The sequence below is a fragment of the Notechis scutatus genome, chromosome Z (genome assembly GCF_049901735.1).
Source record: "Notechis scutatus isolate UNSWTSFEM ecotype Mainland chromosome Z, rNotScu1.2, whole genome shotgun sequence".
Taxonomy (NCBI): Eukaryota; Metazoa; Chordata; class Lepidosauria; order Squamata; family Elapidae; genus Notechis; species Notechis scutatus.
Genome location: NC_142025.1, coordinates 36,902,535 through 36,929,816, shown reverse-complemented (window position 1 = coordinate 36,929,816; position 27,282 = coordinate 36,902,535). Strand labels below are relative to the sequence as shown.

The 27,282-nt window shown below is 42.9% G+C and overlaps 1 protein-coding gene across 16 annotated transcripts in view; it reads right to left on the bottom strand.

The window, feature by feature from the left end:
• SNX13 (sorting nexin 13) overlaps positions 1-26,610 on the bottom strand; it is a 109,144-nt gene extending 82,534 nt beyond the window's left edge. For 10 of the 16 annotated variants that reach the window (XM_087946008.1, XM_087946013.1, XM_087946011.1 and 7 more), the window contains exon 1: positions 26,392-26,610. In XM_087946008.1, the coding sequence (XP_087802134.1) occupies positions 26,392-26,406 (15 nt within the window). In that variant the 5' untranslated portion in view covers positions 26,407-26,610. Of the gene's footprint in view, positions 1-26,347 lie in introns of all 16 variants that reach the window. The other 6 variants (XM_087946015.1, XM_087946022.1, XM_087946017.1 and 3 more) reach the window with 1 other exon arrangement.
• Positions 26,611-27,282: the final 672 nt, after the last annotated feature.

The following is a 27,282-nucleotide window of genomic DNA, read 5'->3' as shown; positions in this document are numbered from 1 at the left end:
CCCCTGCTGTGACGCCTGTGTCTTTTAAACCGACTGCCCCCGGAGATCAGTAAATCTCCCCCAACAGCTCCTAAAAATCCATCAGGAGATGTCAAGGTGGGAAATCCTAAAATAAATACACCCCATGCTGGGAGAGTTGAAGCAGCTATGCAAGCAGCTTTTCAAACAGGACAGCTGGAGGGAGGGGAGATTGGCTCCATGCAATTGTTTCCCATTCAGAGGCAAGGCTTCTCATCTCTTCCTTTCTCCCTTGCTTCTTCTTCTCCTTGTCCTCTTTGCCCCCTTGTCTCTCCACCTCCCTTTTATTCTGCTTTCCCTCTTTCACCTTATTCTTCTCTTTTTGGGTTGTTTTTCCAGGCCTTAAAGTCTTCTCCTCCTTTTTCTCTTTCTTTTTTCCTTCCCCAACCAAAGTCACTTGTTCATCAAAGATGGCTTCTTCTTTGCCCCAGTCATTCTGTTGCTCATCCAGCTTTACATACAAACCACCATTTGTAAAAATTGGAAAAGAGTGCCAAGGACATCTTTCCCTTCTTGCTTTTCTTTTTCATATTTTTGATATACAAGTTTCAGTCCATCCACAAGTGATGCCATTGTGTAGACATCCCTCGTACAATTACAACAATATTTAGGGGCTATTAATTGGACCCGTCCCTATTTTGGCATCACTAAACATATGCTCAGCCCCCTGTTTGATGTGTTAAAGGGGGGAACCACTCCAGGGGATAAAATTACCCTTACAGATCATCAATTAAAAATCACCCAGGACATACAGCACATTATGCAGAAAAGGTGGGTCGACTGATGTCACAACAATGCTCCTATTTCCTTAATCTTGCTTAATACCCCCTCCTTACCTACTGCTGTATTAACCCAAAAAGTCTCAGCATACTAACAACCTCCTTATCTTAGAATGGATACATCTTCCTCACACCCCTAAAAAATCTTAGTACAAAAGCTTCTTTATACACCGTGCTGATTAGTAAGAGTCGCCAACGCAGCAAATCCCTGGCTGGGATAGAGCCAAGTGTACTATATGTCCCCATGTCCCTGTCAGATTGGGATACCCTGCTGATCAACTCTGAATCTCTCCAGTCAGTGCTGGGGGACTGGCCAGTGAAAATCTCATGCCATCCCCCTCCTGATGGGAGGCTAACTCTGTTAAAAACTGTTCCCTTTGAATTGGCTACAAAAGAAGCGCCCGGCCCTATCTCTTCGGCAATTACTGTCTACGCCGACGGAGGAAAAAAATATGGGGCGTGTGTTTGGAAAATAGATAGCGATTGGAAAACAAAAATAACCTCTCCTCAAAAGTCTGCGCAACACTCTGAATTGGCTGCTGCTATCATTGTGTTCGCTGAATTCAAACACCAACCTTTTAACTTAATTTTAGATAGCTTGTATGTTGTTTACTTAATCAAGAACATTGCCTATGCTTATCTCTCCCCGCTGTTACAGCCCGACTTATTACAACAATTTCTTGCCTTACAAACCTTGCTTGTTAATCGCTCTCATCTCTACTATGTTGCACATATCCGCAGTCATCAGCCATTTCCCGGCCCTTTGCAAGAGGGCAATGATATGGCTGATGCGGCAGCCGCAGCTGCAACCACAGACAGCGCCATCTCTTGCATGATTCTTTCACAACAAACACCCTGGGACAGTCATAGCTATTTTCATCAAAACAAAAAAGCCTTGGCCAGACAGTTTAAATTCAAATTTAAGACTGTCACAGGGTTGCCAGGACTCCAGAATGCATTATTTACTCTTAACTTCCTCAATGAGTCCGGATCCCCCCCATGCACAGCGGCATCACGTCATTTCGCTTCTTCGCCTCATCCTGAACCCAGACCAATGGTATCAGCTTCCAGATCCTCAGTGGAAAGGTCCTGCTGAACTTATAACCTGGGGACGAGGGTACGCTGCTGTTTCCTACAACAACACCATCTGGGTCCCTGGACGACAAGTAAGGCCTTTTTTACCCAAACCAGCCTTGCCTACATCAGCATCATGAAGCTGCCCACTGCATTCATCATTTGCTTCCTGGGTTTCCACATCGTTCCTGCCGATACGACAACCACCCCATCCTCCTGCGACGCCTGCATCAAAACTACTCGCAGTGGAACGAAGACCCAATCCACCCTGATCTATCATACTTTGAAGCCTGAGTGCAACTCCACGATGGTCTTCCCTTGTCTGCATAACAACACTCAATACGCACGATGCTACACCAAACAAGGTATCCAATGCTACGAACCAAAGGCTGTGGGGCCCATCACCGCCTCACTGTATGTCTATGCCTACAAAGGAGGATCCAGCTCTGACCTTGCCTCAATGTTCTCAACCAGTCAAGCAAGAAATGGGTACATAACCCATAATGTCACTCGGGGGGTACCAACACTTCTGTGTGTTTTGATGCTTGCTTTGCCATCAACAAAGGTCAAGGTCCTAACGACGCTGCAGGAGTCACCTGCGGCTCACACAGCTGGCAAAGATCTTATCTACAGGAAAAGAAATATCTCTTCCAAAAGGTGTCCGGGACTAACGTGGGGGCCACCACTGTTTACAACTACTGGTACACCCCTATATACATGCTTAATAGAATTATAAGGTTGCAAGCTGTATTAGAAATTATAACCAATGAAACTGCTCTTGCTTTGAAAACACTAGCTAAAGAAAGTGCATTGTCTAGAACATATATCATGCAAAATCGCTTGGCTTTAGATTATCTTCTTGCCAAAGAAGGAGGAGTGTGTGGAAAATTTAACCTTAGTAATTGTTGTATTCAGGTAGATGATAGTGGAAAAGTTATTCAACAAATTACTGATAGAATGATCAAGATTGCGCATGTACCTGTACAAACATGAAATGGTCTTGATTTTAGAGACATGTTTGGATACTGGTTCCCAAAATTGCCTGGTTTGCAAGCTATTGTAGCGCTTATTGGTATGATTGCTGCGGGATGTATTATATTGCCTTGTGTATTACCTATCTTTGTACACACTATTTCTAACAGTTTATCCCTTTTGGCTGAGAAAAAAGCCACTGCGCAGGTAATGGCTCTCTGGAATCAACAAATAACTAACACATATGAACCACTGCCATCCGAAGATGAGATGGGAGAGCCAACCTGTGACGATCCAGACGAGGACAAGATGTTTGTGATGGTCGAAGAACGCCATGGATAACATCAGCATGCACAGCACTCTTGCCTACGCGTCTAACAAAGGCTGTTATTGGAACTAAAACACTCCCTGTCTTTTAAAAAAGAAAAACAGAGGAATTATTACTCCTTGTTCTTTGCGTATGTGCAAGGACAACGGGCCTTCTGGTAGTTGACTGTAACACGAAGCAAGGAACAAGGTCAGAATGTTGCCATTTCTTACCCAGAATTGTAGCAAACCTAAACTTTGCAGCTTTGTATGCCTATGTGAATGAGCAGTGTATTTTGTGTGCTGTAATGCGTTTGTGACAAGACACTAACAAAAATTGCTACGTTAACAAAGATTGCTTCTAATAAAAGGGGGTGTCAGAGTCTGCTTTGTGCTCTCATCCCGATCTAGCTTCAAGACAACTGTCTCGGTGTATTCATTCATGAGAGACTACCACAGAGGGATACAACATAATCTATCTCCAATCTACAGCACAATCCTTTCAACAATTCCAAGAAGGCTCCACACCAATTTGCACCATTAAGGTGACCCTGATGACACAGATAAACTTCCAGCTGACCTTAACAACCAGCTAAAAGAATGCTAATGATCTACTCTGCAAGGAGTATAAATCCTTCCATTCCCCACCATCCAATCAGAACTGAAGAAGCTTCTTGGATGAGAAGCAAAATGTCTTCAAAGAAAATGGGCGTTGGTACATACCTGATACGCCCTTTCTCGCCGAGCTGCGTAGAGCATCCAGATAGTGGGAGGTGCTTCAGTCTTGACTCTGACAGGCTGAGCTATAATTGTGGAACGCTCCTCCTCCTCCACGTGACTCCTCCATGCGTTCCCCCAGTTTTACAAAGACGAGAAGGCAACAGCTATCCTCTCATGTCAACTATATTACAAAACTCAACTCTGAACTATATACATCATTGGCCGAAAAGGGATTCCCCCCCCCCAGACGGACTAATTAGGGTGGGGCTGGATGCTCTACGCAGCTTGGCGAGAAAGGGCGTATCAGGTATGTACCAACGCCCATACTCCGCCGAGCTGCTGCGAGCATCCAGATAGTGGGACATACCAAAGCCTGGCTTGTCCTACGGGAGGGACTCCATCTGGTCTGGAATCACCTCTGGCTCCTTTGCCACTTGTTGAAGGACTCGTCTACCAAAGGAAGCCTCAGCTGAGGCGAAAACATCGACCTTATAGTGGCGTATGAATGGAGATGGAGACGCCCAGGTAGCTGCCCGACATATGTCTTGAATTGACGCCTGAGTAGCCCAGGCGGCGGAGGTGGCCGCACTCCTTGTAGAATGAGCCGTAATGCCACTAGGGACAGGAAGGGCTTGTGTTATATAGGCCTTGGATATAGCGGCCCTAATCCAACGGCCAATAGTAGACGGGGAAACCTTGCAACCCAGCGTCTTTGGCTGAAAGGACAGGAACAAGGATTCTGATTTTCTGATTGATTGAGTACGGTGGATGTAAACACGAAGAGCCCTTCGCACATCGAGAGTGTGCCACTGCCTTTCCCTTTCTCGAGAAGGCTTGGGGCAGAAATTAGGAAGGATCAATTCCTGGGATCTATGGAAGACTGAGTTAATCTTAGGCATGAAAGCAGGGTCTGGCCTCAGGACCACCCGATCAGCGTGAAAGACACATAAATCCTTTCTCACGGATAGAGCTGCGATTTCAGATATCCTTCTTGCTGAGGTTATCGCCACCAGGAACACCACTTTGAGTGTGAGAAACTGAAGTGACGCCTCCCTGAGAGGCTCAAAGGGAGGTTTAGTCAATGCCAAAAGAACCTTATTAAGATCCCAGGTAGGAAACCTGTGAATCACTGGAGGGCGTAGGTTGGCAGCCCCTCTAAGGAAGGACCTTATGCGAGGGTGGTGTGAAAGTGAGCCATAAGAACTACAGGAGATCACCGTTGCCAAGGCTGCGACCTGCCTTCTCAGAGTGTTGGGGGAAAGGCCCCTCTCTAGCCCGGCCTATAGAAAAGCCAGGAGTTGAGCGACTGAAGGCGAGAGCGGATCCACGGACGACTTATGACACCATTGGCAAAAGATGTTCCAGGTTGCGTCATAAATGCGAGTAGTCGACGGCCGTCTAGCTGCCAAGATGGTATTGATGACCTGAATCGACAAACCTTCATCCTTTAATCTTTCCCGCTCAACCTCCAGACGGCCAGCTGGAGCCACTGCAGGTCTGGGTGCTGAAGAGGACCCTGGGACAGAGAGATCCTGTCGAGGGGAATCCTCCACGGTGGGGCCACTGAGAGATTGCGAAGATCCACAAACCACGGTCTCCTGGGCCAAAATGGGGCTATCAGGAGGATCTCTGCCTGTTCGAGAATCAATTTCTGAATTACCCTGGGTATCAGTGGAAGGGGTGGGAAGGCGTAAAGGAGCCCGGTGGGCCAGGGGCAACGCAGGGCATCGTGATTCTCTGCGCCGTTGACAGGATAACGAGCGAAGAACCTCGGTATCTGGGCGTTGAGAGGAGATGCGAACAAATCCACCACGGGCTGACCGAATCTCGCTGCTGCCTCCCTGAATAAGGAGGGGTGCAGGCACCATTCCGATTGGTCCAGCTTGGCCCTGCTTAGCCAGTCTGCCTGGACGTTCAAGACCCCCGAAATGTGTTCTGCCCTGATGGACAAGAGATGTCTTTCCGCCCATCGACAGATGCGATCGGCCTCCCTCATGAGACGAATGGAATGAGTGCCCCCTTGACGGTTGATGTGGGCCTTGGTGGTAGTGTTGTCTGTTAAAACCAGAACGTGACGGCCCCGAACCTGAGGGAGGAAGGCACGTAGGGCCAGATATACTGCATGCAGCTCCAGCCAGTTGATGCTGCAGCGTCGCTCGGTTGTGGACCAAGTTCCCTGAGCTGAAAACGACTGCATGTGAGCTCCCCATCCGTAAAGGCTGGCGTCTGTTGTGAGAGTGACCCTCTGGGGCTCCTTGAAGAGATGACCTCGGTTGGTAGACGGTCTTGTCCACCAGAGAAGCGAGGCAAGAACCCTGGGGGGGACCTTCACTACGAGGTTTGAGTTGCTCCTTCCGGATCTTTGATAAGGCAGGAGGAACCACTGCAGGGAACTGGAATGTAAACGAGCCCAGGGAATAATTGAAATACAGGAGACCAACTTTCCAAGTAGCTTGGATAGATTCAGTAACGATGCCCTTTTATTTTGCCTGATTGTCTTGATAGCTTTTTGAATACTGGAGAATCTCTCTTGGGAAAGGAATACCCTCCCTTGAACCGAATCAATAACAGCTCCTAGATGCGCTATACGCGTGGAAGGATTAAGCTGGCTCTTTTTCCAGTTAACGAGCAACCCATGAGCCTGAAGCACTGAGAGGGTAAGCTTAGTGTCACTCTCAGCCTGAGCTCTGGTGGGAGACAGAATAAGGATATCGTCAAGGTAACAGTGAATACGAACGGGGATATGTCTGAGGTGCGCCGCCAGGGCCGCCAGTACCTTGGTAAAGGCCCTCGGGGCCGAGGCAAGACCGAAAGGAAGGGCTACGTACTGGAAATGTTGATTGTTATAGCAAAATCTCAGATACTTGGAATATGAGGGGTGAATGGGTATATGGAGGTAAGCCTCAGAGAGATCGATGGAAGTGAGCCAGTCTCCCTTCCTGGTACCCTGCAAGATAGACTGAAGTGTGTGCATTTTGAATTTGTGATGCACAACATAGCGATTGAGCCTCTTTAGATCTAAAATGGGTCTCCAACCCCCGGAATGCTTCGGGACTAGAAAGAGGAGGGAATAAAACCCGTCTCCCCGCTGTGATAAGGGTACAGGCTGGATGGCCCTGATAGTTGAAAGATGAGGGACAGCGGCCGCCATGAGGGCCCGTTTAACTGGGTCCCTGGAAAGGGGAGAGACCCTGAAGTGCTCCGGGGGAGGCGCAAGGAATCGAAGAGAGAGACCAAACCTAACAGTATCTCTAACCCAGGAATCAGACGTGGATAAGTCCCACTGGTCGGCAAAGTAGTTAAGACGACCGCCAATGGGATAAGAAGTTGGAGGGCTACCTGGGACGGTGGGAAGATTTATTTCCAGTGCCCCGGAAGGGTCTCCTGTAGGGGCCTCCCCTTCTATTTCTATCTCCCGAATCACCCCGGTCCTGATAGGTCGACCTGAACATCGGGGAGCCCTGATACCTGGGGGTGAAGGTTGGTGAAAAGGGAGATCGAAAGGAGCCCCTCCGAAAGGGCTGGGACCCTCTAGGCTCTTGCCTGCGAAAAAGAGACGGGAGGAACTTCTTCTTGTTCCGGCTCTCCATCAGTAACGGGTCAAGTGCTGGGCCAAACAACTTTCCCCCTGACAAAGGAGCTGAGGCTAATTTGGCTTTGTTCTTGACATCGGCCTGCCAGTGCCGAAGCCATAGTAACCTACGTGCAGAGATGTGTGAGGAAATGGCTCTAGCGGAAAATTTCACGGAATGAAAGGTGGCATCAGCTGCAAACTCCGCTGCGGCCGTTAGCTTCGCAATGTCCTGATGCGCCCTGGTGTTTGAAGGGGAAACATGTTGCTTTAACTGTCTGAGCCACCTGATAGAGGCTCGGGTGAAGAATGATGCAGCCGTAGCCGACCGGATGGCCCAAGCATCCGACTGGTGTGCCCGCCGTAAAGCCATCTCAGCCCGCTTATCTTCCGGCTTCAGCGCTTCTAAAGCGTCGGTGGGGTTGGACGAGGATGCTAGCCTTACTATTGGATCATCCACCTCCGGAGTGTTTAACATGTTGGAAAACTCCGAGTCGAGATTGAACAACCTCTTGTCTAAATTGGAGGGAGCTGGGGGGGGGCCGCAGAGGCCCATTGTCTAGTGACCAAATCGGAAAAAATCGGGGGCGTTGGAACGACCTCAGTTTCGATAACCGGCTGACTGAAAACTAAATCCTCTGGGCCCCCCGAGGATACCGGAGATGGTTCAGCAGAAGCCTGGGGAATCAGGCCCGAGATATTCTTTGCCTTGAATAACAAGGACTTGAACAAGTGAGGCTTAAATAAGCCTACGAATACTGGTTAGTCAGGGGAAATGCCCTCGTCCTCGGACATCTCCCCTTCCATAGGGTCAACCTCAAAGAATGGTTCTGAATACTGGATCGAACCTCTGTCTGAACCTTCCTCTTCCCTAAAGGGTTCAAACCCCATCTCTTCCTCTTCCTGGGATACCTCCCCTTCCAGGAAGGGGGCTTCCACATGGGAAGGTACGTGACCGTGATGAGATGGCGGTCTGGAGAGAGATCTTTCAGACATCGACTCGGCCTCAGGAGCCCTCGTTTGGGATGCTGTTCTGGACAACTGTTGCATGCCCTCTGCTATTCCTTGCTTGATAGCCAGCTGCATCCACTCCTTAATGCTGTCTGGAATAATGGATGAGGAAGGGTCCTCTGGCCGCAAGCCTGCAGCGGTGGGTGTGAAAGTGGCTTCAGGCCGGGTGGTCTGGAGGCTTCGGGCGGGAGAACTGCGCCTAGAAACAAAAGGTTGATCTGGCAAGGGAAGAGGGTGAGTAGAAGTAGAGGGGGTAGGGAGAGCTGGTGGTGCAGATTGGGACTCCCTAGAGCGCCTATCAAACTCCTTCTCCAAAGCCTTGTGACGCCTTAGGGCATCCCTTTGAGAGGCTTTGGAAGATTCCTCGGTCCGCTTGCGCAGATGATGTGTCTTTGCCTAAGCCTTCAAAGAAGGACCTCTGGGATTTCCTTCTGCCATAATAATACAAGGCTTTTGGTACGCCTAGGAACCCGGCCTATCTGTGGGCCGGCTACCTTAACGTTGGGCCGTGTCCCCCTTTTGGTAAAAAAAATAAATCATTATTTATATTTTATTTTTAATTTTTAAGGTTTATTATTTTTTTTATTTTTTTGTTTTGTATTGATTATCTGTTGTTTTTCGTTTTGAAACAAAGAAGGGATCAAAAAAGGCCAATCTAAATTAAAAGGTAATTGAAAAAATCGAAAAAATGAACCAATATTTCAAATGAACGCTGGGGCCAAGCAAAAAGGATCCAAAAGGAGTAAAAATATATAACTATATAAAAAGATAATGGTCCCCTGAGACAGCCTCCCAACACAATGGGAAGTAGGTGCCTCTCCTCCACCTCTGACTCGCTGCGGTAACCAAGAAATCAAACCAAGTAATAAAACCAAAAAAGGGGGCAACAGGGCACGGAGCCAGACCCCTTAAATTCAAAAGGAACTTCAAACAGGCCAGCCGGTCCTGTTCTAAGCCTCCTTCAAAAAGTCGCAGCAGGAAATGCAAGCGGAAAATTTTCCGAAACCAAAATGGCGACTGGCCACGAGGTGCGCCAAAAAAATGGCCGCCGGAGTCAACACACACACAGAGGGGAGGAAAACCCCTCGAAAAAGAAAGAGAAACAGCCAAAAAAACAAAGGCAGTCGAGGGGCCTGAGAGAGCAGAGCTCGCCCTCTCTCTTGCGTTCGCTGGGGGGGGGAAGCCAACGACGCGCTATGCAGCGCGCTAAAACAAGCCGCTGCGAACGATGCGGCTAGGAAAAAAGGCAGGCACCAGAGTGAGGGGAGTGGGGGGGCGGAAGGGCCCTAAACCCCCCGATCTCCCCTTGAGGGGTGTAAATGCACGACCCCTTCTATCCCAGACAACCCAAATGCGCAGGGACCGGAGGAAAAGAACAAAGAAATCTCAAACCTGAAAGTTAATAAAGAGAAATCCCAATTCGGCCAAGGAACGAAGTGATAAAGCTGCCTGTCTCTGCAAGGCTGAGCTAAAACTGGGGGAACGCATGGAGGAGTCACGTGGAGGAGGAGGAGCGTTCCACAATTATAGCTCAGCCTGTCAGAGTCAAGACTGAAGTACCTCCCACTATCTGGATGCTCGCAGCAGCTCGGCGGAGTAACCAGAAAGTTTATTTGCTCTTGGGAAAAAATAGCACCTTTGGGATATATCTGTTCAGAGCTTCAACACACAGGAAAAGTGGAGGTTATTTTAACTAACTCATTTATGTAGGACCATATAATATTTTGTAGGTGGAATGTAAAAGGTAAGAAGATAAAGAAAAACATTTTTCTTCACATCCTGTAGTCATAAGCAAAGTACTGTGTATCAGAGAGCGCATAAATCTTATTCTAAATCTGTATCATAAATTCTATTTCTAAATGTTTAGTGATGAATTTCTGTCTTTGTTCTAATTCTTTCAGATACTTTAGCCCTTGTATTAAGTTGACATTTTTCTGAAACATGCCTATATTTGAACTGTACTGTCTTGTGAATTGTCTTATTAACATAACCCTCTTAACTTTGTTTAGAATAAGTCAGCATGGAGAAAAGTATTCTAGAGTCTGCAGCAACCATGGATGGTTGTCTTTATTTTCTTTTGGGATTCAGTTGACATTTTCTGCCTGAAAAAAATAGACAAATATTTTACATTTTTGTGAAGTGTGCAGCTTATATAGTTAAAAAAATATTTTTGAGCTGCATCAGAATTATAGCTTTACAGTACAATGGATGATGATGTGGAAAGAATTGCTGAAAGTTTGGATGCATAGATTTGAACAGATAGAGAGCATAATATTGTAATCTGTTTTATCTGATATCCTTTATATTTTCATGCTGCTTTTTAGTGAAAAAGTTTCCAAGGCATATTTTGAAAAGACAAAATTCAGATAATATATAACCTATAGGTCAGCAGTCACCAACCGGTGGGCTGTGGAAAATTTTTGGTGGGCCACAGAAGAAATGGCCCCCAAAAGCAATTAACCTGGGCCATGCAGTTCTCGCACCTCCCGGCTCTCCAAGGGACCTCAGAGTCAGGTGCCTGAGATGCACGCGCCAACCAGCTCCTACACCTGGTGGCGGCAACAGCAGTCCCCTCCCCAGCGCCCGCTGTTAGTTCTCCCCATTAGTTCTCTAGCTTTGAATTGTTCCCGCCTCTCTTTCCTCCTCCGCCCCGCACCCACCTGCAGGCAGGAAAGGAAAGGAGCCATGCGCAGCTCTCCACTCTCCCAACCTCGCTGCCTCTCCCAACATCGAAGCCTTGGAGACGCAGGTAAAGCCGCTGCTGCAGTAGCATCCTGAGTTGCCTTAGCATGCTCGGTTAGTTAAGAATTGCCCTACACAGAGAAGGAAGTGGTGCTGGAGGAGGAGAAGGCAGTAGTGGAGAAGCAAGCAACTCAGGGTGCTACTGCTGTGGCAGCTTTGCCTGCGTTTCCGAGGCTTCGATGTTGGGAGAGGCAGCAAGGGCTGAAAAAGGGGAGAGCTGTGCACGGCTCCATCTTCCTTTCCTTTCCAGCCTGCACGTGGGCGGGGGTGAGGAAAGAGAGAGAGCCAGGAGCAATTCAAAGCTAGAAAACTAATGGGGAGAGCTGGCAGCAGGCACTGGGGGAGGGGACTGTTGTTGCCACTGCCGCCGTGTGTGGGAGCATGCATCTCAGAGACCTGAGCCGGGAGGCATGGGAACTGCAAGTGGGAGCGTTTGATGATTTCAAAGAACTCCTGGAACACGGTAGATTGGCGTTTTGTAGGTCTCGGTGAAAGAGTGAATTTTGTTTCACTTCCTTTCCTCCCGGGTAATGCGAGAGATTCTCTCTCTCTCTCTCTCTCTCTCCCCCCTCCCCACCCCCAAATAATCATTGGCTGTGGCTGGGTTTGGCAATGAAGTGTTAAAGCGAGAGAAGTGTCCCCAGGGACACCTTTCCTTGCCTGTCTCCAGGTGAGGCTGGAAGAGCCCCACCCCAGCTTTTCCTCAGCTGCAGATCTGAGCCTCTCAATCCTCCACCCGGGATCTGAAAGGAGCTCCCACTTTCTCCCCCTCCCCTTCCCCAATTAATCAATAATGGCAGCAGTCCTTCTGCAGGCAGATGCCTGCTGAGAAGCCCCTGGAGTGGCAACCAAGGGACACTGCCCCCCAAAGAGAGCAAAGCCCCCTTTCTGCCTCTGTTTCTCCCAGCAGCACTTGCCCCAGGCCCCTCAGCTCAGATACACACACACACACACACACACACACACACACCCTGCCCGCTCTTCTGTCTCTTTCGAAGGTGCCAGGTAGGGGGAGGCTTCCAGCCCAGAACGTTTTATTTTGTTATCATTAAGTATTTACATTTTTGTTATAATTAAATAAGTGTGTGTGTGTGTATAAGTGTGTGTGTATAAGTGTGTGTGTGTATCATGTATGTATGTGTGTATGTGTGTGTGTGTGTATAAGTGTGTGTGTGTGTGTGTGTGTGTGTGTGTGTGTGTGTATGTATGTATGTATATGTGTATATACATATATGTATGCATTTGTTTTCGTAGATTTTCACAGGTACAGGTATGTAGGTCTAGGTGTGTTCGAGTCTTTTCCCGTGTAAAATGAAGAAGTCGCCAAGATAGTCTTAATCTTACACCAGAAAAGACTCGAACACACCTAGACCTACATATGTATGTATATGTATATGTACGTATGTATATGTATGTATATGTATACGTATATGTACATGTATATGTATGTATGTATATGTATTCCACCAGACTGTCAATTATTTGGAAGCTTGCACTCACAAACAAAAAAATCTCCACACCACAAGCCAGGCAAACACCTGGGCACAAACAGATCCCCCCTGATACCTCCAGCTCAAACACACCCCAACCAGGCACCCAGATGAAACCTAGCTTCCTAATAAATGATAGCCATCCATTTATTCAGAGTCAAGCTGCACTAAAAGCCTCCAATACAGGAACACAATGTTGCCAGCCAATCAAGACAAAAAAACCCACAAAACAGACAGAAGATATTAGAAACACCAATCAAACAGAACACAGCAAACTCCAAGACCAATAAAAAAAAAGACCAAGACTCCCAACCAATCAGGATTAAGAAAAAAACATTCTGGCACAGCAGTAGGCTAGCGCCAAATTTTAAACTGAAACGGCTGTGAAAGTCTGACTCACAGACGAACACAATACAGAAGCCTGATGGTGGCAGATGAGATTCTGCTGAAATGTTGCTACAACTTTAAAAGCACAACTATAATGATGTGGGAAAATACCTGAACAAAGCTGAATACCATACATGTAAGTACCCGCAAAAACTTAAGATATATATACATATATTCGTAGATTTTCACGGGTACAGGTATGTAGGTCTAGGTGTGTTCGGGTCTTTTTTTACACGGGAATCTTACACGGGAAAAGACCTGAACACACCTAGACCTACATACATACATACATACATACATACATACATACATACTTTTGTAGATTTTCATGGGTACAGATATGCAGGTCTTGGCATGTTCGGGTCTTTTCCCGTGTAAGATTGAGAGCATCTTGGCAACGTTTCGATGAGGTCCCACTCGCCATCTTCAGGCTGATGCTTTCAACTTCGTGCTTGTGCGAGCAAAGCATGATCAGAGCTGCCGTCTCCCTATATATACTGGTGGGGTGGTTGGCTGTGTTGTCATTTCTTGATTGGTTGATGGAGTTGATGTTTATAGATTGTCTGGCTTTTTCGTAAGAACATGTGTGGCTGAGGTATTGGCTGTGTATCTATCAGCCTCCTGTGTTGTAATGACCTGGGTAATAGGCTGTGTGATGACCTTCTAAGTTTTATTGTTTTGACATCCTGGGTCTTGTGCTGTAATCTCCTGGGTCGTAATGACGTCAAGACCTGCATATGTATGTATGTATGTATGTATGTATGTATGTATGTATGTATGTATGTGTGTGTGTGTATGTATGTATGTATGTATGTATGTATGTATGTATGTATATTTAACATAAAAATTATATTAAATATATTAGCTTTTTAAAAAATTCGTATTAGTGGTCCTTGGGATTTAAAAGTATGAGTTTGGTGGTCCCTGAGATCCAAAAGGTTGGTGACCCCTGCTATAAGCCAGTATATGGAATGGATAGTTTGTGTGTACAGTTCATGTCATCTTCCCTTTCTACTTTTTGTATACAGCAGGGATGTCAAACTAGCTGCCCGCACAGGCTGCACCCACCCCAGGTCTGCAAAGGAGAAAAATATTGCGATATGTCACATGATGGTAACGTGACGCTGCAAGTTTAACACCCAGGATGTATGCCTTCTCATTACATTAGCAGCTTAAGAGATATCTGAAACACAGTGTGAATAAATTATTACTGGGGTTAGAATTAAAATATTATAAAAAAATTGGAATTACTAAGTAGCAATGATTTTTATGACCACTTGTGTAATTGTCTTATGTGATTGTTTCACATGATTTTTTACATAGAGAAGAAAAAAAGTGATCTATTTTTTCCCCAAGTTACATCAGTCAGTTTAGTGAAACTGAGAAGTCCAGTATATTCTGTTGCATAAAGGTCTAAGAGAAAATAAATACTGGAACAAGAAAATATTAAGTGAATGATTGTGCAACTGGGTTTAAGAATTAGCTGGCAAGAAGGTCTAAGTATCATGTGACTGTGTTTCTTTAAAAATAAATTCATTGTCTTAGCTCAAATACTGTTTAAAATTTCTTTGTAAACACAGAAAGAAATCTGAGTGGACAATCCTGATGCAGTTATCTTGTTCACTCAAAAACTCTTTTTGAAACCATCAAAACACAATGCCTAAAAGTATTTCCCTTGCTGCAAGCTAAGATTTTGCTTTGAAGAAATCCTAAATATCCACAAAAAGAGAAGCATTTGACATTCTAAAAATGGGGTCTGACGATAGTTTAGAGAAAAAGTTAAGTGCTCATTAGGTAGAAGGAAGAACTAAAGCTTAGCTGCAGGTGCCCAAATAATGCAGCTGAAAATAAATGGGGAGACCACACCTAGTATGTAGAGGTTTAACAAAAGCATTGGGAGTATAACTGCCAGTTTGGGGTAATATCCAATTATATTTTTTGAGGCTGTTGAGTGAGGCTGTCAAAGTCTGTCCTAATGTCTAAGGGCTGTGCAGGCTAAATGGGGAGAAGATCCCAATTTTCACTTTGTGTGAGAAATCAGTTCCCCCTTTCAAGAGTAATGTGCAAATCTGGTGGTCATGGACTTAATAGCTCTTGCTTGATGAGCAAGTGGCATCTCTGACCAAGAAAGCCTTTGTACAGTTTCATTTGATGCACCAATTGCGCTTTTCCTGGATTAACAGGTCCTTCAAACAAGCATTCATTCCTTAGTGATCTTGAAGACTGACTATTTTAATGCAGCCTAATCATATATACCCTTTAAGTTGAGTTGGAAATATTAGCTGGGTGTGCCCATGAAACATTTTGCTTCACAAACTGCACTGGTTACTAATCTGTTTCCAGGTGTGATTTAAGATGTTTCTTAGGCCTTCATGGTATAGTATGGGACTTGGTTATTTCACTGTTTATCTCCCATGATCTCTCCTGGCCAATAAGAACCAGCAAGGTTGGTGTGTGTTTGGTCTCTTCTATTAAACAAATTGTCTTTTGGGACTAAGGAAACAAGCCTTTCATTGTACCACCTGCATTCCGAAATTAAATTCCCCATGTAATCTGGGTGCCTCCTGTCCTGATGGCATTCCAGAGGACTTGAAACCTTTGGCTGGAAACCTTTGTGAATTTTGTTGAGGGATGTTTCACCATTCTTTATTTCTTTTCTTTTTTTACTTATTTTGATAATTTGCATTTGAATTATTATATTTTATCTTTTGTTATATTGTAAATTGTTGAGATTTGTTTAGAGACAACACCTAATTATTTAAATATTATATTTTTTCAGAGGTGAGCCAATATATGGATGCGGGAAAGGTTTTGGGAGATTAGATCTTTGTGTATAGGTAGTCCTCGACTTATAACTATTTGTTTAGTGACCGTTCAAAGTCACTACAGCACTGAAAAAACATGGAGTTTTGTAAACTTATGCTGCTGTAGCATCCCCATGTCACATGATCAAAATTTGGGTGCTTGGCAACTGGCACGTATTTATAATGTTTGAAGTGTACCAGGTCCTTTTGTGACTTTCTGACAAGCAAAGGCAATGGGGAAGCCAGATTCACTTAATAGTCATGTTACTAACTTAACAACTGCTGTAATTCACTTAATAACTGTGGCAAGAAAGGTCGTAAAATGGGGCCAAACTCATTTAACAAAGGTCTTGCTTAGCAACAGAAATTTTGGGCTCAATTATAGTCATAATTTGAGGACTATCTGTACACAAAAACAGAAGTCACAGCTTCAGTGCTGAAGAATATAACTTGGCTTTCAATCAAAGGTACTAGAGAACATGTGACCAGGCTTTTGACACAGGGTTTTTGCTCTGTTGTTTTTTATCAGCTTCTGACAGAACTTATGAAATGCAAGAATAAGCATCATTAGAACCTCTTTCTCCAAAATATGGACACAAGCCAAAACTGGTCCTAGAGACACCCATACTTAATTTATACAGATGACGACCAAAGTTGGGACATTATTAATAATTACAGAAGTATACTAACTTGAGAATTCCACCATTTTAAACATACACTGAGATAATAAGTGTTCAAGAAGTGATGTCTCTGACTTGAAACAAGAATATGAGGATCCAGATTGTTGGGGGCAATATGCTGACTATGGAAACCATTTAGAGAGGGCTATAAAGCAATGTGAAGCGGTATATAAGTGCTATATATCAGATGCTTCATTCTATGATATCTTCCTCTCAACAGGTGAAATGGAATAGCAGATCTAATATTTTATTTATGAACTCTCTATATGCAAATATATCTTTTTCAGTAGCTTTCTGAAATTTGTATCTAATTTCCCTCTCTGCTGTATAGTCTGAAACTCTAATAAAAAAGCCAAACTAATCATTATTTATATAGCATATTTTGTTGAACACGCTCGAATATAGTGCCAATTAATGTGCTAAAACCAAGAATAATAAAAAGATTACCTAAAATCAATATGCCTTGTGCTGGTCATGGACAAATACATTTAAGAGCTATTTAATAAAAGGATGAAGTTTAAGTTTTCAAATTTTTACACAAAATTTGCCATAGAGCAGGGGTGTCAAACTCAAGGCATCACATTGTCATCATGTAATGTATTGCAACTTTTTCCCCCCTCGCTAAAACAGGGGTGGGCATGGCCAGGTGTGACACCTCTGCCATAGAACAATTTACAATTTATAATAGTTTAACTTATTATCTATTTAAAAAAAAACACATCTTGATTTAATTACTGGTGAACTTCATATGTTGTAATTATATAAAATGTTGTTTATGTTCTTTGAATTCCAGTTGCTTTAACATAATTATTTCATTTTAAGCAATCTATATAATATCGATTAAGTATAATTTAAAATAAAAGTGATATGTTCAGTTTCTTACTTGTTTTCCTCTACATAATGGAAAGTATCTGTGAATTTTGTATTTGACATTTGCAATATTAAAACAAAAGATATAACAAATATTTTTGCAGCATTTGAAACTTTTTAATATCCGATATACTATAATAGATTATTTCAAATGTAGTTAATGAATAGTATACATGCAGTATAATTATCATTTACATTGTTGCATAATATTTTCATTATAGATTGCGTCATTCTTCTCTCATAATGTTTTATGTATTTTTATTTTACATTTTATTAGAAGCGTTTCTAATGATATCTTGTGGTTTTGCTAAATCATAGGGCAAGAATTTGAAAAAGTGACTTGTGTTTTATTAGAAGTAATAGTAACAAGTTTTCTTGTGGAATGCAAAAACTAATTAGAAAAATGTACAGGATTAAGCCATTTTCTACTATAAGGAAGATCAGTAATAGAAAAATTCAACTGTTTAATAGTACAGTAACATCAAAAAGCCTCCTCTATTTCACCTTGCAACCTTCAAGTAAAGCTTTTAGAATTCCTGATGTTAACAATTCTGTTCCAAACAGTTTAATTTGCACACACATATTATTCCATATATTTACTTATTTATTTATTTAATTTATATTGCTGCCTATTTGCCCATGGCGACTTGAGGTGGCTTCACAATGTAAAACCATATTTAAAACAAAAAAATAAAAATAAAAAAACAATAAAAACTAACACAAAGAATCAAATAAATTAATAAAGTACAATAGAAAAAATATGGAAAAAAATTAATTTTAAAAAATTAAAAAATCACCCCAACTACCCCCCACCCTGACGACAGATCACACTAGCCATTTGATGGGCTCCATCCCACTCTGGGTTCCCCAGGCCCGCTTCAATACCTTTCAAAAGAGTGCTAGAGTGAGGGCCATTCTAATTTCTCGGAGAATGATATTCCAGAGAGAGGAAGCCACCACGGAGAAATCCCTTCTTCAGAGTCCCACCAGTTACATCTCCCTCAGGGATGGGACCCACAACATTCCCTGTCTCCCCACTCTAATGGGTCAGGTAGATGTGACCGGCAAGAGACGTTTCCTCAGATAACCCAGTCCCAAGCCATGAAGGGCTTTAAAGGTGACAACCAGCACCTTGAATTGCACCTGGAAGCAAATCGGCAACCAATACAGCTCCTGCATGAGAGATGACACATGGGCATACCAGGGTCTGCACAAAAACCATGCGGGCCGCTGCATTTGCATCAACTGGAACTTCCGGATGTTCTTCAAGGGCAGCCCCATGTAGAGCATATTGAAATAATCAAGGAAGGAAGTGACTAGGGCATAAGTGACTCTGAATAGGGACCGTTGGTCCAGGAAAGAGCGTAACTGGTACACAACCAGCAGTTGCGCAAAGGCCCTCCTGGCCATGACCGCCACCTGCTCTTCAAGCAGGAGTCATGAGTCCAGGAAAAGCCCTCTATTATGCACAGGGTCTGCTTGGGGTAGTGCCACCCCATCCAAGACAAAAGAGGCAATTCTCCCTGAGCCAACGAACTTCAAACCCAGAGCCACTCAGTCTTGCAAGGGTTTAGTTTCAACCCATTGCTCCCCATCCAACCCCTACCCTCCAGGCACTGCAAGAGGGACGACAGAGCAACACTTAACTCACCATGGGCCAGGACCTATACCTGAGTATCATCAGCATATTGGTGATATCTCAGTCTATAGTGATGGATGATCTCACCCAGCGGCTTCATATAAATGTTGGACAGGAGTGGAGAGAGTACCAAGCCCTGCGGAACCCCGTACAGCAGTTGGTGAGGGCTGGATCTCTCCCCTCCTATCAACACTGACTGAGAACAGCCGTAGAGGAAGGAAGTAAACCAAGACAGCACAAGGCCTCCCACTCCCATCCCCCAAAACTGCCCCAGGAGAATTCCATGGTCAATGGTAGCAAAAGCCGCCGAGACGTCAAGTAGTGCAAGCACTACCCCCATCCCATTAGCACCAGAGATCATCCAAAAGTGCGACCAATGCAGTTTCTGTCCCAAATCCAGGCTTGAATCCTGACTGGTAGGGGTCGAGACAATCCGTTTCATCCATAAACCTCTGGAGCTGCTACACGACCACCTTCTCAATAACCTCCCCCTCAATAACCTTCCCAAAAAGGGAAGATTGGAGACAGGTTGGAAATTATCCAACTGGGTGGAGTCCAGCGATGGTTTCTTTAGAAGAGGGCGGACCACAGCCTCCTTAAAGTGCTGGGGCACCGTCCCCTCCTGTAGAGAAGCATTAATCACTGCCAGGGTCCACCCGCCTGTCACCTCCTGGGAAGCTTTCACAAGCCAGGAGGGACATGGGTCTAAAACACAGGTGCTTGTGCGCATACTCCCTAGGATCCTGTCCACTTCCTCAGGAGCAACAGAGTCAAACTGTTCCCAGATCACAGGCAAGTATTTAATTTAATTGATAATTTATATCATCAAAAAATTAATTCTACTTTGTGAACTAGTTAGATAGAGAATGTGCAACATCTCCCAATTTTCATTTTTTTGTCATTTTGATTGGATACATTTCTCTAGAAGAGCAATTCCAGTGAAAGGCTTGAATTAAATGAGTTTTAAACAACCTATGACAATTTGGTAACTCACTGAATAAAAGAAATCAAATTTTCTTCTGTGAGAGGACTGTACTAATATCCTAGCTATATTTAATCAAAGCTAGATTAACAAAAGAGTTAAAGAGCAAACGTTTGTTATATGAGCTTTCCAATGTGTTTCAAACACCGTTTTCCAATTTTTCTGTTTTAAATGAAAGTTCATTTTTCAAGGGTTACTTAATGAGATAGCAGGCTTTTATTGCAATTTAACCAAGTTCTATTCCAGCTGATTTTTCCTGCTTGCAAAATTAGATGAAGCTGAATTTTACTTCTACTTAAGTAAAGCTGGTTAGCAACGTAATAGATAATCAGCTTTTCTGATGCTATTAATCTTTTATAATCTCAATACATTCCCTTGCTTCTATTCCATATCAGTTCAGATTATTTGAGGGGAATGATACATGAACAAATTGGTAAATAACTAATAAATATGTTAAAAGGGAAGGCAATCTGTTTATATTAAGTCATTCAGATGAATACACTGTCAACTGCATTAGAATTCAAGTTAGAAATAGAAGTGGCAATTTTCAAAAAAAAAATCTAGATCAGTGTTTCTCAGAGCAAAGACCCCAAGAGCCTGGTAGTATATGTCCTCGAATGAATTATATACTGACCATAAAATGAAAAAAAATAATTGTGCAGCATACCCCCTCCTCAAAACACAGATAAAAATTCCTAGGATTTGTAGAAGTCTAAAAACCATATTTAATATATTAGGAGAGATTCAATATCTGGATTGTAAAGTTTATGTTATTTAACCCCTAAGGGTGAAAGGTTATTTAGAATTATGTACAGACAGAATAAGAGGGAGAGTGGAGTTCTACCTAGTTTCAGCAATGATAAATACATAAATACAAAGATCATGTTTTGATCTGTTTTTATAGTATGCAATTCCAGGAGTCATTTTCTAGGGTCCAGGCTTGAGTGTTTATTTGTTCAGTTTGAATATTATCAACATCTGTACCAGATTTCATATGTTTAAAAGTATTTTCCATCTCCGTCACTGAAAAACATATTTAGAATAAAAGTAATTCTTCGAGTTATGATTGCAATCGGAAGCAGAATTATGTTACTAAACAATGCAATCATAAAAGTGCATGTCACATCCTGTTGTCATTGGTAAGCAAAGGCATGAATTGTTATGCATTTCACAACTTGCTGCTGACTCTCAATAACTGAAGTCATTAGGGAAACAGCTAGAAAGTTGCAAGTCAGCTTGAAAGCAGGCCAGCAGGCAGGCAAAGTAGCTGCTGCATCTGGAAGGAAGGGAGAGGATGCACAAGTGTTTGGGAGGCATGGTAGAGTGGGGCTTGGGGTGACTGCTGCTAGATGGATAAGTTACACAAATAGCCAGAGAACAGGTTTGAGATGTACAAGGCGCTTGGACTGGATGCTGGGAGAGGGTAAAAAAAATGGCTGGGGAAATGCAGCACAAGTCCAGCAAGACTTGGGAATGGTGCACAAAAGTGAGAGACAAGTGTGAGTGCAGCAGGGTTGGGTGGCTGCTGCCAATGGGAGAGGACATGCAAGAGTACACAAATGGACAAAGTGAGACATGGACAAAGTGCAGCAGGCTTAGGATTGTTGCTGTTAGGTGAAGAGGAAGGCATGAGCAATTGAAAAGACTGTACAAGGGACTGTAAGTAGCCAAGTTCAGGGAGGGTGCATGAGGATGAACAGATAGCTGACAAGGCACAGGAGGCTTACTCAGGAAACTTTTGATCTTTCTACCAGGTTTCTCATTGATTCTGCTTGTTGTAAATGTGGATGCTGCAATTATCATCAGTACAAGCAGTAGTCAAGCAGCTAGATCAGGCCTGTCAAACTGACGGCCCATGGGCCAGATATGTCATGGACAGGCCACGCTCACCTCAGCTCCACAAAGGCAAAAAACCATGTCATGATTCTGCCCGTGATGCGATTGAGTTTAACACCGGTGACCTAGACCATGTTCATGTGATTGCGGGGTGTTGAGATGAGACAGTAGAAACTTTGGTTCCCATTTGTTCAGTGCCATTGTAACAATAGGTCATTAACTGAGGAACACTTTCACACATGCTCTGGATATTCATACTATTTCATTTTTTTCCTATAACTTTTTGGTAATTTACATTTAGAAGAAAATGGAATGCTGCATATTTGTTGCTGTTAGTGCTTCTCCATCTTGTTTCGATATTCTTCAACTTTTCAACTTGTTCCAAATGTTAGCGCGGTTGTATATCAGATTTATCTTTCAGTAAATTGGTATTAACTTCTATATGATTCTAGTTTTTAACTGTAAGCATTCCTGTGGAAAATGCTGTAAAGACAAGTTCTTTTAATCATAATAAAAAAGTGAGGTTTAAGTTGTATCAAATTATTTCAGAATACATGATCTTACTTTAAAATAAGGTTATCGAACAGATAACCTTATCCTTAAATAAGGATATTTTGTTGCTATAACATCATGACATGTAAAATTAATTTAATGATTTAAATTAATTTTACTTCATAACTTCAAATCCTAACACATTTGCAGAATGCTGGGAAGAACATTTAAGATCATTGTTATTTTCTATCACCATTATTTTTTTGGATAACAGTTAAGGGAACCTGCAGCACACGAAGTACAGGTAGTCCTCAACTTACAACACTTCATTTAGTGACTAAGGCACTGAAAAAAGTGAATTATTATCATTTTTCACATTTATAATTATTCCAGCATCCCTATGGTTATGTGATCAAAATTTGGAGATTGGCATATTTATCACGGTTATAGTGTCCTGGGAACTGTGATCAGCTTTTGCAATCTTCCTATAAGCAAAGTAAATGAGGAAGCCAAATCTCTTAACAACTGCATTACTAGCTTAATAACTACAGTGATTCATTTAACAACTGTGACAAGAAAAGTAATAAAATGGGGCAAAATTCACTTAAATGTTTCACTTAGCAATAGAAATGTTGGGCTCAATTGTAGTTGTAAGTGGAGGACTACCTGTACTACTCTAATAATTAAGACCACACTTCTATTCAAATTACATTGTTATATTCAACTTACCCTCCACCTATTGAAATGAATCAAGGTAACTCTAAGAGTTAAGCTGAAGTTGCTTAAATCTGTCAATTCAAAAAAAATCTACAGGATATTAATATACAAGTGAAATACATATTATAAAATTATTCCTCCGAAACATGTATTTTAAGATATTGTAAACTTGTGTATAAAGGGCATTATATGTCAAAACAACTAGACACACAGAGACAATTTTTTCCCTTGTGCCATCACTCTGAACACCTAATCCTCAAAGTACTGTCTTATGTCTAAGTATATTCATTCATATAGTTGTGGTATTATTATCCTTCTCATCTTCTCTACTACTCCCTCTTACCGGTATCATTATTATGATTACCCATTGTTGTTTGTACACTGAGAGCTTCTGCACTAGAGACAAATGCCTTGTGTATCTCACTTGGACCAAAAAAAATATTCTCTAATATCAAAGAAAAGCTACTCATGCATAGTACTTATTATTATCATGCTGAAATTAAATCAGATCAAATTTCTATGCAATAAACTATGAAGCTAATCTAGAATTTTGTGTGCCATTGCTGCTTATAATTCTCATTGTAACAGAAGCAATACACAAAAATGAACAAGTGTTCATTATACAAGACAGCTCCATCTCTTTGCTGGTAAAGAACAAATAGCATCACACACTATACCATCAATTGTAGAAAGTGCATATCTGACCAAGGAGATAAATCAAAAGAGAAATTTCCAATTTATCTCACATGTAATATGTAACAAAACATGTTTAAAACTCAGGGGGGGAAATACATTATCTGAAGAGAGAAACCTTTTCAAATAGTACTTCATTGATATAATTTCAAATTCCTACTGGAACAAATAAATATTAACTAATCATCATATGAAAGGTAATTCCACATAAACTCTGGAATGTTTGTGTTTCCATCTATTAAGTATGCTTATTTTTTCACACTTTAAATAAGAAAATAGTATCTAAATTCTCTTATATGATTCATTATAACAATTCAACATTACAAATTAGTGCTAAATACATTAGGATTATTACTAATTTGGGACCAGTTTTCTTCTCTCAGCCAACCTACCAGACAGATGCTGCTATGGGAAAAATTGACAAAAGCACAATACATGCCACAGTGGACCAATAAGGAATCAAAACAGAAGTTGCATCGAATTGAAGCTCTGACAACTTTCTCAATATTGCACACGTGTACAAAGTGAGAGGAATTGTACTGCAGTGTGATGATTGCTGTCTTGACTTTTTTGATCCCACCATTAACTTATAGGTCACCCTGAGCTCCTGAAAATAAAGGAAGCTGTAATATAATAAATACTTTTATTTTTACATAGGTACAAAGGTTGATTATGTTGTAGCCATTTTGCTGATAAAAAGAAGTTCCAAATTATCTTCACACGAAGCAACAAATTGTTTTCTTGCTTCAGAAATTGCATCTTTCTGAAAAAGCTTTCTCTTTCTTTGACAAGTCAAATACCTTTACTGAAAAGAGCAGTGTACTTGTTTAGAAATAAAGAATTTTCAATTTACAAAATTGAATTTACAAAATATTTCAAGTAAATTATCTTAGGAAAACTCCACAAAAATGCAATTAATGACAAATAAACCAACCATAGTTTATAAAGTTGCATGAACAAAACTATGTGGTCAGATAATGTCCAGTTCAATATGTCATGAAAATTCATAAAATGGGGCTGAGTAAACTATGTTTATGTTAACCATGGATAATTATGATTTGAAAAGACAGCTAAAGAAAGCATACCAATGAACTGCCAGGATAAGGCAGTGCTAGCTAACCTTTTCCACATTGTGTGCCAAAAGTGCGTACGAGTGCCTGCACCCATGATGCAATACGTTCATGACTCCCCCCACCTCCTGCACATGCACACATGACCCTGTGAGTGCACGTGCAATTCTGCACATCTGCACGCAAAGCCCCGCACCACACCTCTGCGCATCTGTACGCAAACCCCCGCATGCTGCATGCCTCTGTGCATGCATGCAAATCTCCCAAGCGTGCGTTTCCCCCATGCATGTGCAGCAGATACCCGACAATCAGCTGGCTGGTGTGGGGCATGCACATTGGAGCTCTTCTGGGTGACCTCTTGCATGCCGGCAGAAGTGGCTCTGTGTGCCACTTCAGCACGCGAGCCATAAGTTCGCCATCACGGGGCTAAGGCATCATACTTATCTAATAAGCATGATATACCATATATGCTACGTTTGGGTTCATGCCAATACAGAGTACAACTGTATTTCAAAAGTTGTAATAACCAGATTTTTACTACAGATTTATACAAATATACCAAAAATCAATTAAGCACAATAGCTTAAACCACTCAACAGAAGAATTAGAATTTTCAGAAAACAATTATGTATAATTTATGAACCAAGAAACATTTTTAACAATGCTGTCACACTGTGTTATAAACCTTACCTTATGGTAAGACAGTTAGCAATCTTTACAAAAAAGCATATTGCTGGCATTCAACCAAGAATGAGCATACAGTACAAGCACTATGAACTCAAAGTGGCTGAAAAACTAGCAGACACTTGAGAAACAGAATCAATGTTGTGCCTCTCTCTTTTTTAAAAATCCCACTTTCACTGGCATGTCATCTCCAAATAATTTTCCGACTTCTATCTGCACTAATAAACGACTGTAAAAACATCAGCTCACTCGGCCCTTGCTTTGGAAAATAAATTGCACCATCATATGAAAGAAACTGAGGCAGACACAGGATGCAGTGACGTACTGGAAGTTAAAACCAGCTATTGGGATCGTCTCAGCTGATGACACAAAGCAACTTCAATTCTGGGATAACAGGGAAAAGAAAAGGGACCAGGTGTTATTCATGTAAAAACAAACTTGAAAGTAAATACCCTTCCAACAGAGGCCTAGGGGAGAATAAGTCTTTTCAGCAGGCATTAGTAGTCTAATCACCTTGGCGTCTTTTCAAAAGCCAAGCAAACCCTCGGCTTCACTGCTAAGCAAGCGTCCGGAAAAATCCCTCCCTGACAGTGGCAGCCCCAAAGGAACACCCAAAACATAATACGAGATAAAACTCATCCGAGGCCAATCTACACCAGGAAAGTGATGCGGCGCTCTGATTGGGAGCAGCAAAGTGGGCCTAGACAGTCCGAGGCTAGGAGATTGGGTGAAAGAAGTCTTCAGAAAGCAGAAGAGCTCCAGAAAGAGAGGAAAATAAAGCACAAACGCCTCCACCGCGGACCCCCCAGCCTTTCTCTGTTTTCCAATCCGCCCCTTCGACGCCGAATTTTTACCTCAGCTAACATCATCACTGACGGTGGAAGCCTCCGGCTCTAGCTCCGCCGCATGGTGCAGCTGATCCCAGCCTCAGCCCAACGCACACCACTAAGGAAGGGGCCCTGCAGCTCTCGGCCTCTTCAGAGATCCTTCCGTAATGCCAAACCCATTCCAAACGCCGCCGCCCGCTCAACAGGGGCGGCCATCTTAAATACGTGAGACGCCGCAGCCGCCGCAGCTCTTCGTGGCGCAGCCGCCCAATGGGGCATTAAGGCGCGGGGCAGGCCTCTCCTTTGGCTGGACTCGTTGAGTTTGGCGCGGTTTCCTTTCGCGCCGAGGCAAGCAGACGTCAGATATAAATTCGTTCATACTGTCTGCTGCGCTTCCCAGGACGGGGCTTGTAAAGCGGATCTGGATGGAAAGAGTAGGACTAAGCCCGGATTGGTACAGACTGTAGGAGATCCGGCTTTAAAATCGCTCTTATAGAGAACAGGATGTGTCTGCCTAATAATTCTTACTCAGTAATAAAGAGGCCGGAGCAGGGAAAGGACATTTCACAGTATTTATAATCTTAAAGAATAGAGAGTGTAATATTTAAACTATATTGGAAAGATTAGCAAAGAAGAGCAAGAGAAGAGGAACTGCAACCAGCTGCAGGCAGAAACATAACTAACAAAACTAACCAGCCTGAAGCTGACAGCCCAACCCAGTCCTGCCATGGATTTAACTCCACCAAGTGGTGATGTCCTTATTTACAGTGTTCGTGTTTTGTTTTCCCTTTTTTCCTACCAACATCATCAACCTGCAGGAAAACCTCCCCATCCAAGTCATAATTAGGGGCTGAGGACAGAAGGGTGGTTTATATTTGGCCATCAAGACTTGCTCTGACTTTGTACAGATATTTTTAA